The sequence below is a fragment of the Gopherus flavomarginatus genome, chromosome 2 (genome assembly GCF_025201925.1).
Source record: "Gopherus flavomarginatus isolate rGopFla2 chromosome 2, rGopFla2.mat.asm, whole genome shotgun sequence".
NCBI classification, from domain to species: Eukaryota; Metazoa; Chordata; order Testudines; family Testudinidae; genus Gopherus; species Gopherus flavomarginatus.
Genome location: NC_066618.1, coordinates 49,678,742 through 49,692,454, shown reverse-complemented (window position 1 = coordinate 49,692,454; position 13,713 = coordinate 49,678,742). Strand labels below are relative to the sequence as shown.

At 39.9% G+C, this 13,713-nt stretch overlaps 2 protein-coding genes across 13 annotated transcripts in view; one reads left to right on the top strand and one right to left on the bottom strand.

The window, feature by feature from the left end:
- CASD1 (CAS1 domain containing 1) overlaps positions 1–13,713 on the bottom strand; it is a 509,685-nt gene that overhangs the window by 368,244 nt on the left and 127,728 nt on the right. The gene's annotated exons all lie outside the window — the stretch shown is intronic.
- The window catches only part of SGCE (sarcoglycan epsilon), a 71,169-nt gene that overhangs the window by 1,766 nt on the left and 55,690 nt on the right, over positions 1–13,713 (top strand). Inside the window, exon 2 of one of the 11 annotated variants that reach the window (XM_050941723.1) lies at positions 7,362–7,466. The exons of 9 other annotated variants lie outside the window; for them this stretch is intronic. In XM_050941723.1, the coding sequence (XP_050797680.1) occupies positions 7,362–7,466 (105 nt within the window). Of the gene's footprint in view, positions 1–7,361; positions 7,467–13,713 lie in introns of those variants that run through there. One more of the 11 variants, XM_050941730.1, reaches the window with a different exon arrangement.

Below are 13,713 nucleotides of genomic sequence, written 5' to 3'. Positions count from 1 at the left end.
CTTTCCATTGCCACCCTCCCCAACCCCACCTCAATGCTAGGATTAGATTATCAGTAAAAGGAGGAGCTAGGCCCATCTCTGCAGCCATAAATTTTCAGCAGTTTTAACTGGATAGATACAGAAAGTGAAAAAAAAAAGTTAATGGTTTTTGGAAGATTAGTTGCTCATTTCTGGTGCTCACTGTGAGAGACCTCAGGTTATTTACATCTACATTACAGATGAATGGGCTCAGTGTGCAGGATAAGTGGTGTAGTCAATGAAGGGTAACTTCAGAAGGGATAAATCACACAATTAAAATAATGGATTAGCATTTGTTTTTAAATCTAGTACTTTTAAAGGTTTTTATGAGTTTCTGGAATGGGAATGTGGAAAAACTAACCCATTCGAGGCTTTAGAGCCTTACTTTTTTTCAAAGGGTCTGACAGTGTCTTAGTGTTTTGAGCATTGGCCTGCTAAACCCAAGGGTTGTGAGTTCAATCCTTGAGGGGGCCATTTAGGAATCTGGAGCAAAAATCTGTCTGGGGATTGGTCCTGCTTTGAGGGGGTTGGACTAGATGACCTCCTGAGGTCCCTTCTAACCCTAATGTTCTATGTAACCCATGTGACCAAGGTATAGGATCGGGGCGGCTCCAGGCACCAGCACGCCAAGCGCGTGCCTGGTGCAGCAAGCCTTGGGGGGCTCCGTTGGTCACCACAAGGGCGGCAGGCAGGTTGCCTTCGACACATGCCTGCGGAGGGTCCGCTGGTCCTGCGGCTTCGGCGAACCTCCCGCAGGCGTGCCGCCGAGTCTGTAGGACTGGGGACCTCCCACAGGCAAGCCACCGAAGGCAGCCTGCCTGCCATGCTTGGGGCAGCAAAATACCTAGAGCCGCCCCTGTGTAGGATACAGTTGTGGATAACTAGGTGTGGTTTAAAAGACTGCATCATAATAAGAGCTGTATCTTAGCATGCAGTTGACATTTATTTACATTATATCAAATTTCTGTAATATTGTATTTATTGCAGTATTAGCTTCATTTACTTGTTTCTTCAACTTTATAAAAAGGGGTGGCCAAACTGGCTCATGAGCCACATACAGCTCTTTTACAGTGAAAGTGCGGCTTGTGGAGCTCTCCCATTGCCCCCCATTCTCCAACTTCCAGACTGGGGCAGGGGGAGCTCAGGGGTTTCTACCCTGCAGGTAGGGGGTACGTGGGGCTTCAACCCCATGGGCAGCACCTGCCAGGCCTTGGAGCTTCAGCACCCAGATCTCAAACTTCTGAAGATTATTGTATGTGGCTCAGAGGGTCAGTTAGTTTGGCCACTCCTATTATAAAATATAGCTGTAGATGTCATCCTATGCTCTGAGTTCACACATAAAATACAGAACTGCTCATAAGGTAATCATCCCGTACCTCTCCCCCGTTAATAGCTTAAAGGAACTTTCCTGAACCTCTGGTGACCACTACTCTATGGAATGGGGAGTGAGTTCAAAACAGAAGACCCTAAGTTATCAATGAGACTTTACCGTAGGACTCTTTGCTGATCTCAACTCTGGTAGCATGTCACAGAGGTTTTGTCCTCAGATAACCAGGGCTTATCTCAGTCAGGGTTATATATTTGAAGATATTCACTTAATTCTGAATTCTTACTTGCACATCAATCAGAGTTTTGGAAGCAATTCAACATCCCCTAATACACGGAAGCATTGATTTTTAAATTGTTTTTAACCTGTGCATGCAACATCTACTGATACTGGTAGATGGTCTGCATGTTGATTAAGGGCACTGCCTGAAGTGTCTTCTGCAAGTTTGGCTAATTAAGATCTTACTCTTGCCTGTAGTTGTAGCACTTGATCTGCAATAGCACAAGTCCAGGCTCTTTTCCTTTTTGCTTCATGATGTATAAATAACAAAGGTTTAAAAAAGTTTATTTCAGAAATAAAGGTTTTATTAACTCTGGAAAAAAATATGTTGACTAGAAGTTATATCATTTGTGAGACTAAAAAACAAAAGGGTATGGGATTTTTTGTTACTGTTTTGAGGAGATTTTTTTGTTGACATTTAATTCTGCTGTCTAATGAACTTTAAGATTCAGAATCCTTGATTTCTTCATTTGAGATATGATAGTTAATGATGACCATCTGTGACCTCTTCCCCTGCCCTTGGAAGTTCTCCAGCAAAGCCAGGGAAGATAAGACTTGACATTCCTGATATTGTGGTAGAACATGATTTAAAAATGTTTATTATTTCAAAGAACTGCTAGTTCAATAATTGCTGTTAAAACTAGAGTTCATTTCAAGTCATGATTTCAGACATGGGGAAAAGAGTTTACTAGAGTCTGAGATAAAGACCTCTACATTATCCCAAGATTAAACCTCATACTTGATTTCTCTCTGAAAATTTTTATAAGTCAGTCATATTGCCTTGAGAGTCAGATTAAGGGAATATGGAGCTGTAGGCACACATCCCCTTGTGGCTGTTCTCTTGTCCCCACTCCACAGCCCTGCCATCCCTCCACCCCCTCTATTTGGAGTAGTAGTGCGGGGGCTTCCTCCCCTCTAGTAGAGGCAGGGATAATATGAGTGCTTCAAGAACAGCAGGAAGGTTCTCCTCCCCCTTTGCAGAGGCAGCAGCAGAAACATTAGACCCCCAAAAGCAGCAAAGAATCCTGTGGCACCTTATAGACTAACAGACGTTTTGGAGCATGAGCTTTCGTGGGTGAATGCCCACTTCTTCAGCTCATGCTCCAAAACGTCTGTTAGTCTGTAAGGTGCCACAGATTCTTTGCTGCTTTTACAGATCCAGACTAACACGGCTACCCCTCTGATACATTAGACCCCCAGTACTTACTCCAGAAGCTGGGGGCATATCTGCTTATGAAACTGGGCTACATCCACTGCACTTGTCTCTACCTGCCACAGAATGATCACTAGAATAATGTTTGCAGGACCACCCAAGCAGTGGACTGGGTCTTGGCAATAACACCCACTGAAAAGAATGGAGTAGTTCATTTCCTCTGAGCTACTCTTTCTGTCCATCTGTAGATTCAGACATCACTGCATCAATTACTTTGTTTTCTTTTTTCAGTGTTTTCCTTGCACCATGAGGGCTAGAAATGTATTTGTTTAAGTAGAAGTTCAGATTCTTACTTGCATAACTTAAGGAGGAGCAGCCCTAAGGAACTAGTGCTCATGCCTTAATCCATATTGTCCTTCCTGCTGACACAACTCATCATCATAAAAAAGAAATAAGGCTTGTATATTAATGAGATAAGTAGACACAGAAGGGTGAGTCTTTACGATGGTCATGTGATTGGTTTGACCTCAATTATGGAATACAGTTTGTTTGTATGGTGGCATAATTTAGAAGGAAAAAATTACAGACTATTTTGGATACTTGAAAGGTGGATTTATAGTTTCTAATCAAACTGAAAAGTGTCATCATATATAGTTATACAACTCTTTCCCCTCAGATACTTGAAGGAAGTGTAGAGTCTGGACATTAGAAATCTTGGTATAGATCTCTAAGACTCCTTAGTTACATTTTCTTGAATTTGTTTTTTTATCCTGTAGATTTCATCTTTTCCTCCCAGTTTAGATAACTTTACAAAGTTGCTATTTTAATTCATTCTCATAATAAAAAACTAACCTTTGTAGTACAGAAAGAAATATTAATATTTGAGAAGCAGGTGTAGAAACTAAAGAGCCAGTAACAGATATTCTTCCCCCACCCCATGCCCCTTAAGCCGGTTGAATGGTTTCTCGTAAAGCATTAGATAAAGGGGGGAGTGACTAGGATTGGAGAAAATCTCCTTTTAGCAACCTCAGTTTTACCTGGGAGCCCCTGAAGCAAAAGATAATTTAAGGTTATTATAAGTTTTCCATTTCTTTATTTGTACAGTTGAAAATATTTACTGCATTGTAGCCAGTTACTTGTGCTTGTGTGTGGTTTTTTCACATCGCACCAGGGAAGAGAAAATACACATTTACAGAAGTAGTAAAATGTGAGCATAAAAATCACACATCATGATAGAGGAGATAGGCCAGATGTAGTACCTGAAAGTGGCTAACTTTTTTAAAAAATTAGGTAGACTTCAAGCTGACAGTGAACATTTAAAAGCTATTAGTATGTTGTAATTAAACTTCAGACATTCTTATTTGCTTTTATCATGGGCTAGGCATTCCCTTTCTGGTAATAAAAAATTATAAAATAAATAAACTCTTAAATTCTCTCTCTTCCAGGGTATAATCAAAGTCCAAATAAACAGCCTTACCTTTGTAAGACATAAACCAACTCCCAAAAATAACATCCTCTTCTTTGAGTATAATAGCTATCTTAAAAACACAGCATTTAGTTCTTTCCTTCTAATCTGGCCATGTCTTATGTTTTCCTTTGTTTATAAATAACAGCTGTGCCAGGTAGGTGCATGAGGTCCAGCTGCATCTACTCTTCAGCCACTTAACCATTTCCTGTTTGACTCCACAACCCTGCAGAGTTACCATGGACACAATATAGATATGCAGAATGTAAATATAAATTGTTCTGAAATGCATGTAATTATAATATTTTTATATAATATCAAGTGAGGTATTTGAAGTACCAGTGAGGTTGGATAGTATATATACCATGCCCCATTTGAGGTTTTAACAATTTTAAGGTGGTATGATTTATGTTAATAATAAAATTAAATGCTCAGGAAAGGTCTGGAGGTACTGTATTTGAAATAATGTGTTCCATGTTCATTTAGCCATTGGCTTCTTTACTGAGACTTATCAAATGTGTAATGGTGATTCTGTGAATTGAATATCCACACACAAGAAACTGCAACTAGTGAAACTACTTATTGGCCACTGCACAGCTTTCCAGTTCTGTCAACTTTTGGTCATCACCATCTTGGCTGGATTTGAACAAATGGCGTAGATGTGAAATGTGTTTATCTTATTTCAAAGTCCTTGGAGACATCCAGTTTCCTTATAATTAAATAAGGAGAGTGAGAGTTAGTGGAGTACTGTAAGTCAAAGTGTGTCAAGAAGAGAATAACAACAATTTTAAAAAATACACTAATTATGCAGAAATTTCAGACATTGATTGCTTCTGTTGACTTTACTGTGGTTTTTATTTAGTCCTTTAAACCCATTACCATCTTTGCTTGTTTCTAGTCTAAGGGCTGTTTGTAATATAGATCAGCTGGTGATAGTGCCAGGGGGCCATGACCATCTGGGGATTGTTGGCACACAGTCTGCCCTGGCCATGCCCTCCCTTCTCCCCACCTCTGACTATGTCAGGGATTCTAGAGTATGTGGTGGGCAGGAGCCAGTTAGTGTTTTTTATCAGTGGGAGATTAGCTGTTTGTGGGGCCCTGGGCCAGAGCAAGTGGGGGCCCCTCCTCACCCCTTCTGCCTGCAGTTGCATTCCTCCCTGGCACTCCTGCCGGGGAAGTGGAGTCAGGGCACGGGGGCTTGTCCTGCCCTGCCTGCCCGGCGCTTTTTTCATGACAACCTAACCCCCCTCTCTGACAGGAGCAACACGTGGGCGGACAGAGTGGGGAAAGCCCCCGTGCCCCAAATTCATACCCCGGCAGGAGCACCGGGTGGATGGAGCACAGCTAGCTCCTGCGCCCTGACCCCGCTCCTCGGCAGGAGCACCAAGCGGAGTGGGTCGGGGCGTCGGGGTGCCCATTTTTCCTTGCATCTGACAAAGTGGGTATTCATCCACGAAAGCTTATGCTCCAATACTTCTGTTTGTCTATAAGGTGCCACAGGACTCTGTCGCATTTTTCCAGGGGCTGCCCAGTTGGCTGAGGCCCTTGAGCATGGGACCTGTTGGCCCAGTGGCTAATCTGTGACTGGTTTTTATGCCTGCGTGGAAGATCTGACCAGCTTCCTTTCCCTTTTCACTATTAGGATGTATTAGCTAAGATATTTTAAAACTTTAGTGTAGCCAGCACAAGTAGAATTTGAATGTTAGCATATTTTTATCCTAGTGTGGCCCACCTGCCCCTCCCATCCTGAACTTTATTCTGATTCTTCGCTGATGTGGCTAGAATCTACCATTCCCTTCTCCCCTTGTCTCATCCAACCTGCTGCTGCTTTCCATTGAGCTGCTGGAGAGAAGGGAGAAAAAGTCATGTGCCAGAAGAGATTTTGTTTTAAATAAATAAAGGGGCATTTAATGTTTGTGGTTCAGCCGTCCTAGCCTATTTATTATCAGCTATCCCTACTGCCACCTTTGGGTCCCAGGCAAGAAACTTTATCTTTAAAAATCAGACAAAGGCAGTTTAACTTCATTTCAGAAGATTAATGCTTGTCCTTACCCCCAAACTGAATACATGCAAGGTTGTTGATTATAACCTGCCCATTTCCCATCATATGACATTCTTCAACTTCTTTAAGACATCCTTTTAGTTAATGGGCTGTTTAAAAAAAAAATCAATGGTAAACAAAACGTTGATTTTGTTATCATTCTGAACTAAATGGCCTTGCTGGTAGAATTTACATTGATTTTAAGATAAGTATTTCATACATTTAGAACAACAACAAACATTCCAATAATAATATATTGTGGTAAACTCTAAATCACACACACATTTATATTAACTGTCACAGTAAACACTTTGAAATATAGCCTTTATATTTAAAATTCCTTGCTTACTTGCATAAACATAATCCTCTATTGAACAATGTATTTGAATTTGTTTTATGAGAACTTTAAAACAAATATATTACACATGGCACATTATTACACTGGATATGATGTGGAGCACACTTAGGCCCATAATGATTCACATAGTCTTTGGGGAAAATCTAAATTGCTTTGTCTTCTGCAAATTGTTAGCCAATTAATAATGTAGCATTAGCGTGAACTGAGGGTGACTTGTTGTTCAACCTCTTATGCCTTGTCTACATTGCACTTTACCGGTATAGGTATACCAGTACATTATACTGGCAAAGCACGTGTAGTTTGGATGCAGTTTGTACTGGCAAATCTGCACCTTTACCAGTATAGTTTTTTCTAAACCTTCCTCTCCAGAGCGAAACCAACTATGCTGCTGAAAGTACACTTTTTCAGGATAGCTGCATTTGCACAATACACATTTGCTGGTATTGCTGTGTTCATCATAGATCACATACCATTACACCCAGTCTGACATAGGTAGGCTGGCAGAAGTGTACACTTGGCCTTATTTGGAGATAGCATGCAAAAATGGTGACTGCCAGCATCATCTATTTTATTTATTTCTGTTTCTACACTCTGAAGAAAAGTTGAAAACAAAAGCTGGCTTTAAAAGAATCTGATTCCAGCTAATGGCATTTGATCTGTGGGAGTCTGTTAATCTGACATTAATTCTTTTTTTGTTTGCATTTATTTTATTTTGAAAAGCTTTTTTGTTAAGCTCTGCTGAAGGGATAAATGGAACAATTAACTGGAAGACTAAGCAACCCAACAGTTATATTATCAGCAGAATAAGGGCTGCTGAAAAGAATGGTGAGTTTAGGTTGTACATTTAAATCCCATTGTGGGTTCAGTCAGCATCTGCTTTCAATATTACCTTTGCTTTTTCAGTGAATGTTTATTAATAAAATGACATCTCAAGGTAAGTAATTTTAAAAAACAATCTTATAGTTCTTTAATCTTCTAAACTGTCAGGATTCTGTATGTCTTTATGTTTCGTTTCCCTTGTGTTTTTTATGTTGCCCATGGCTTTGCTTAAAATAATGGCTGTGTGTATAACCTAATATTGCGTATATTCTTCTCACTGCTGGTTGCTTAAAAACATCTTTGCAGTGTGCTTAATGCAATAACTTGTTATAACTATTAAAATAATTCATTCCATATTTATATGTAGAAAAAAACCCAATTTTTATTACTTATTTGTAGGAATACACATAAAATATTGCTGCTGAATTTTACTGAGACCAACAGTAATCTGAGGAAATGCCAGTAACTTTTCATGCATCATATAGCTAGGTGAAGGATCTGGATCTCCCTAGAGCTCTAGCTATGGCCAGGATCACCCTTACCCAGGGAATCTGGAAAAGGAGCTCTGGAGGAAGAAAATTCTGTATGGATTCCCTTCTGGAGATCCCCACATTCGCTGTTGAGAAGAATGGGTTCCCCCCCTACCTCACACATGCAGAATAGACTGCAGGCCTGTCACCAAACCTGGTTGATCTTCTGATATCAATGGAAGAGCAGGGTCATCCACACTGAGATCCTGGTCCTCTCTGCTAACTCTGGCCTCTGACAGCTCACAGCCTCTAGGCTCTCTGACAGTGCAGCTCCAGTGGGATGATTTCCTGGCTATGCCTGTCCCCAGGATCTACGAGGAAGGAAAAAGAAACACTACTCATAAGAGGTAATACAGTCTGAGGCAGTATTATTTTCCCAGGGGAATCCTTACAGGGCCAGAGACAGACAATTTATGTTTCCTCTCCCCTCTGTTCCCAGCCTGTGTACTTATCCCCCAGGCCTGTACAGCTTCCAACCCTTCCCAGCATGTACCTCCCAGGATTCACAGAAAGGCCTTCATGGAGTCGGGGGGGAAAAGAGGAGCAAAAACAGTGCAATGAAGGTAGATGATGCCCCCTACATGCCTTGAGAGCACCTAATCTGGGACCATATATTCTGTATAACCTTTAGTAAGAAATTAAATATCCTTTGGTAGCAGACACAGAATGCTTCCACAGTAGCCCAAAACTTTCCCCTTCCATGAGATGGAATAACACAAAAACTGTTGAACAATATTCAGAATATTTGGCAATCTGGCTCACAGAAATGACACTGGGAGTCAGTGAGAATGTTCAGTTAAATCTTCTGCCAATTTAGGACAGTTGCACATTTTTCTCCATAATTGGTCAGTCATAGAAGATTGTTAAAAGGCTGCACAGCCTGAAGATAACAAACTATCCATAAATGAGATATATTCTTATCAGCTGGAGAGGAAGAGCAAGTGGCATATTGGACCGAAGATTCACCTTCCACTTCCTTTCTCATTTTGAAGAAACATCAGGGGGAGGGAGAGGAAAAGCTGTGGAGAACTTTCCAAATACCAGTCTCCAGAGTTGTGTTATTACAATTCATATGTGGTTATAAGATAAATATATGTAAGATCAAAATTCATCCTGTACAATGAATAGAATATATCATTCAGAGTACACTGAATTATACATAAGTAAGAAGGATGGTTTCGTTGATTAGGTACTGGACTAGGACTCGGGAGACCTAATGGAAACAATTCCCAGCTCAGCCATGTTATTCAATATATAAAATTGTCAGCCCTCCAGGGTTGTCGTGGAGTCTCCAGGATTTAAAGATTAATCTTCAATGCAAAATTGTCATGTGATGAAACCTCCAGGAATATGTCCAACCAAAATTGGCAACCCCATCTATGTTCCTTGTTCCTCTGTTGCCCATCTCTAAAATGGAGATATTTCTGTACCTTACATGGGTGCTGTGAGGATAAAATCAATTAATGAGTATGAAGCTTAAATAATATAGTAGTGAGGGCATAAGTAAGTAGATAGATAACTTGTTAAAATACTAGGGACCAATTAGCGGAACTGGGATTAGAAACTAGGGTTAAAGACTACAAATAGTAAAATTTAGGGGGTTTATTTTCTCAAATATTTTAGAGTTTGCCCTTTAAAGGCGGGGGATTATTGATTAAAACAGAAGGGGAAGTGGGATTAATGTGTCTTTTCTTTTGTGGATGCATGTGCTCAATTACGTTAGCATTAATGAAGCTAATATACACCTCTACCTCAATATAATGCTGTCCTTGGGAGCCAAAAAATCTTACCGCGTTATAGGTGAAACCATGTTATATTGAACTTGCTTTGATCCACTGGAGTGCACAGCCCTGCCCCCTGGGAGCGCTGCTTTACCGTGTTATATCCAAATTCATGTTATATCGGGTGGCGTTATATCAAGGTAGCAGTGTATATCCAGAGGGTAGAACTCTACCTTTCAAGGTTTCATAGACTGTCAGGGTTGGAAGGAACCTCAGGAGGTCATCTGCTCAACATAGGACCAATCCCCAACTAAATCCTCAAAGGGCCCCCTCAAGGTTGAACTCACAACCCTAGGTTTAGCAGGCCAATGCTCAAACTACTGAGCTATCCCTCCCTGTTTTTTAAAAGATGTTTGCTAACACGGTTTTAACACTGTTTTAAACAGTACTTCAACCTAATGTAGAAAGAGCAACTACTGCTTAAATGTGTTAGTTGGTTTTGGTTAACCCAAGACCCCCCCCCCGGGTAATGGTATTAATAATAATAAATGATTATATTAGAATAATTACAATAATATTATAAACTAACTCCCAGGGTTATTGTGAGGGTTAACTAATGTCTGTAACATGCTTTGTAAACTTAAAGCATTGTAGCACTGGTAGACAACTTTTTAAAAGATGACTTTATACTAGGTGCTAATTAGTGTTAAAAACATTAATTCAAACATATCAGTGAACATTTTAAAACACCGCTAATTTGTTCAGTAAAGAGAAACCCTAGTTTCCATTCCAGCTGTGGCCAAATTCTTAAGCTGCTTTTAGGATGTTCAACATGGTAAAGTCATTTCTAGGATTAATTTGTTCCTCTGAAGCTTAGTTTTAACGGTCCACCAGCGTCATCATTTTACATCCTCAGTGGTACACTTACCTCAACAACAGAATATATCGCATTATGAGGAACACCCATTGTAGTGTATGTGGCAATATCCAGTAAACTGCCAATGTAAGACATAAGACATGTCAGAGAAATAATTTTCTGCAGAAATTCCCCACTGTAGTCTCTCTTATTAATTCTTCTAAGTATTCCTTATGGAGAAAGTTTACCTTACCTTTTCATTGATTTTTCCTTTTTGAAACTGATCTTTGCTGTAGTATTTAAGTCTCAAGGTATAAAGCAAGGCATCTGGAACGGAAAAATAGATTATTTTTTTCTTTAGGTTTCATCAAGTCAGCATATTTTTCTCACCTTTTCTGTTCTGTAAATAATCTTATTAATGTTACAAATTACTTTTTCAGATTTTCTTGTTAGATACAATTTCCCATATAATTCTTTTTCCTTGATCTATTTATAGTTAATTTACAAAAGCAAGTGCGAGACTTTATTGGGTCACTAAGGCAAGATGGTGGGTGTACTTATCAACTTTGATTAAATGCAGCAAATTGTTCTAGGTTAATTTAGTTAAATGAAACCTGCTTTAAATATATTAACAATAACTGGTTTATTAATACAGATTTTTGTCATAAAATGTATTTACATTTCAGAACCATTTGAATTTATTCTTACTGATAAAATTATTATAAGGTGTGGCTGTTTAGTATAATCTAATAAAAGCAAAATTCACAATGGGCAAAGGCAACTGTGATAACCAGAATTAATAGATTGATTTCTGGAGCTCAGTAATATATGTGGCACTTGAAGCTATTAATCTTAGAAAACCAGGCTCAGAATATCTGATGCAAGGAATAGAATGTTTGTTACTAATTGTTGTTCAGCAATGTTTTGTGAGCAAACATCATGCAATAAGTTCGGCCTAAAAAAAAACTGAAAAAAGAAATCTTGCCTCAGTTGGGTGTTATCAGCAATGAGGGCTTGATACTGGCAGTGGGTTAAGAGGTAGTGCTACCATGTGGATGGGGATCCACAACAGTACTGAGCACACTGTGGTGATCTGCCAATGCAGATCCCCAGCTGTCCCCAGAGCAGAGTTTTAAGCACACATGGCCACCATGTAACAGAGATGGTCTACACACACCAAGTACTGGGGAGGGCAGAAGGGGCATGGTGATGGATGGAGTTGTGGCATGGTGCCATGCCTTGTGAAAAATGGGTGATCTAGACGGCAACAAGGGAGTTCAGAGTGGGGCCCCCCACCAAATTTCCCTGTGCCTATTAGCTGCAAGTCCCACAGACAGGGACTTATAGAGACCTGGCAGCTTCACCATGAGCACCATGGCCCCAAACACATGTAGCTCTGCTGGAGAAGAAGCATGTCTGAAGGCTGGCCAGCCTGTGGTGGCTCCACTTTAGCCAGCTGGAGGACATGGATTCCCTTTTGCTTATATTATACTGTTCTTTAAAATAGTGGATATATTTTAGAAAGCTCAAGAGGTTATTTATGATAGTAAATATAACTCACTTTTAACACACAGTAATACAGTAAATATTGAGATATTTGACATTGAGCCTGTCTTTATATATTTATAATGGGAATGAACACAAAGTTTGGAAGATGCCAAAGAACAGAGTTATTAAATCAAAGATAGCAAACTGGAAACAGCAAATTTCAAGCATATCCTGTTTAGCGAATGCTTAAAAGAAAAAGGTTCACTAAAATTTGTTTCAAAAGACCATGCGTCTTGAAACTAAATATTACATGAGCAGATCTGCTCTTTTTACACTCTTCCATAGCACCTATCAGAAAGGTATGTTGATATTCATTATCAAATAAACTCTGTGCTTGGGGGTCTACATTCTTTGGGGCAGACCCTCAGCTGGCTACATTCTATTCAGTGTAGTTATGACAATTTATGAGCTGAGGGTCACCTCTTTAAATATAAATTGGAGTTTATTTTAAGTTTGGTGAAGATGGCATTACATCCTAATGAATCTCAAATTATCAAGGAGATAATTAGAAAAAAGTCTTTTAGTATCTGACACTTTTTTTTATCCTTTTTGTGAATGCACTTAATGAGAAATAGCTTAAGTCTAGGATGACTATAGAAGATGAAATAATAATATAAAAAACCCAGGAAAATCTTCAGCATACTAAGCATTTAATAATTTATGACATCAGTCTGGGAGTTGCAGATATTTTGTCCAGCCCTCTCATCATATTTTGCAGCCTGGCTCATGGGAATGACGATTGAGGACTCAATGAGCAAGTTCATTTTCATCCCCTGATAGCTTAGGACAAATGCACATTCTTCTCCAGATTCAGGCAGTTGTAGAAGGTTTTTTGGTGATTTATAATTATGCCAACCTTCTGAAATGCTACTTGACACAATGTTTTTCAAAGCTTACCCCTGAAAAGGGCACTGATTGGGTCTCATTTTGATTACCATCAAAGCTGTTTTTCATGAGAACAAGTTGTTAGTTCTCTAAAACAAGGGCTTCCACAATTGTAAATCCTGCAGCTGAACAATTTGAGTAAAACATGGAAGGATCCAGGTGTGCATAATGTGAATTTGTGTGAATTGCATATCACCCCCATCCAACTCCATTCTTGTGTTGTTTGTGCACAGGGGTGGCTCTAGCTTTTTTGCCGCCCCAAGCATGGCAGGCAGGCTGCCTTCGCTGGCTTGCCTGTGGGAGGTCCCTGGTCCCGCGGATTCGGTGTACCTGCTGCCGAATTGCTGCCAAATCCGCAGGACCGGCGGACCTCCTGCAGGCAAGCTGCCGAAGGCTGCCTGACTGCTGCCCTCGCAGGTACCAGCAGGGTGCCCCCCATGGCTTGCCGTCCCAGGCACACTCTTAGAGCGCTGGTGCCTGGAGCCGCCGCTGTGTGTGCAATCTGATTATTCTAATGTTTGGGAAAATCTTCATTGGGGTTTCACACATTAAAAGCAATTGTTTCTAAAAGAGTTCAAGTTTATAATTTAAATGGAGAAATAAAAATTGATTGGAATTTTATTTGTCTCTTTTTATGTTTGTTGTGAATGATCCTAGTATGTATAAACTTGTAAAATTCTAGTCTGACAGAATGTGAATCTTCTTCACTTATG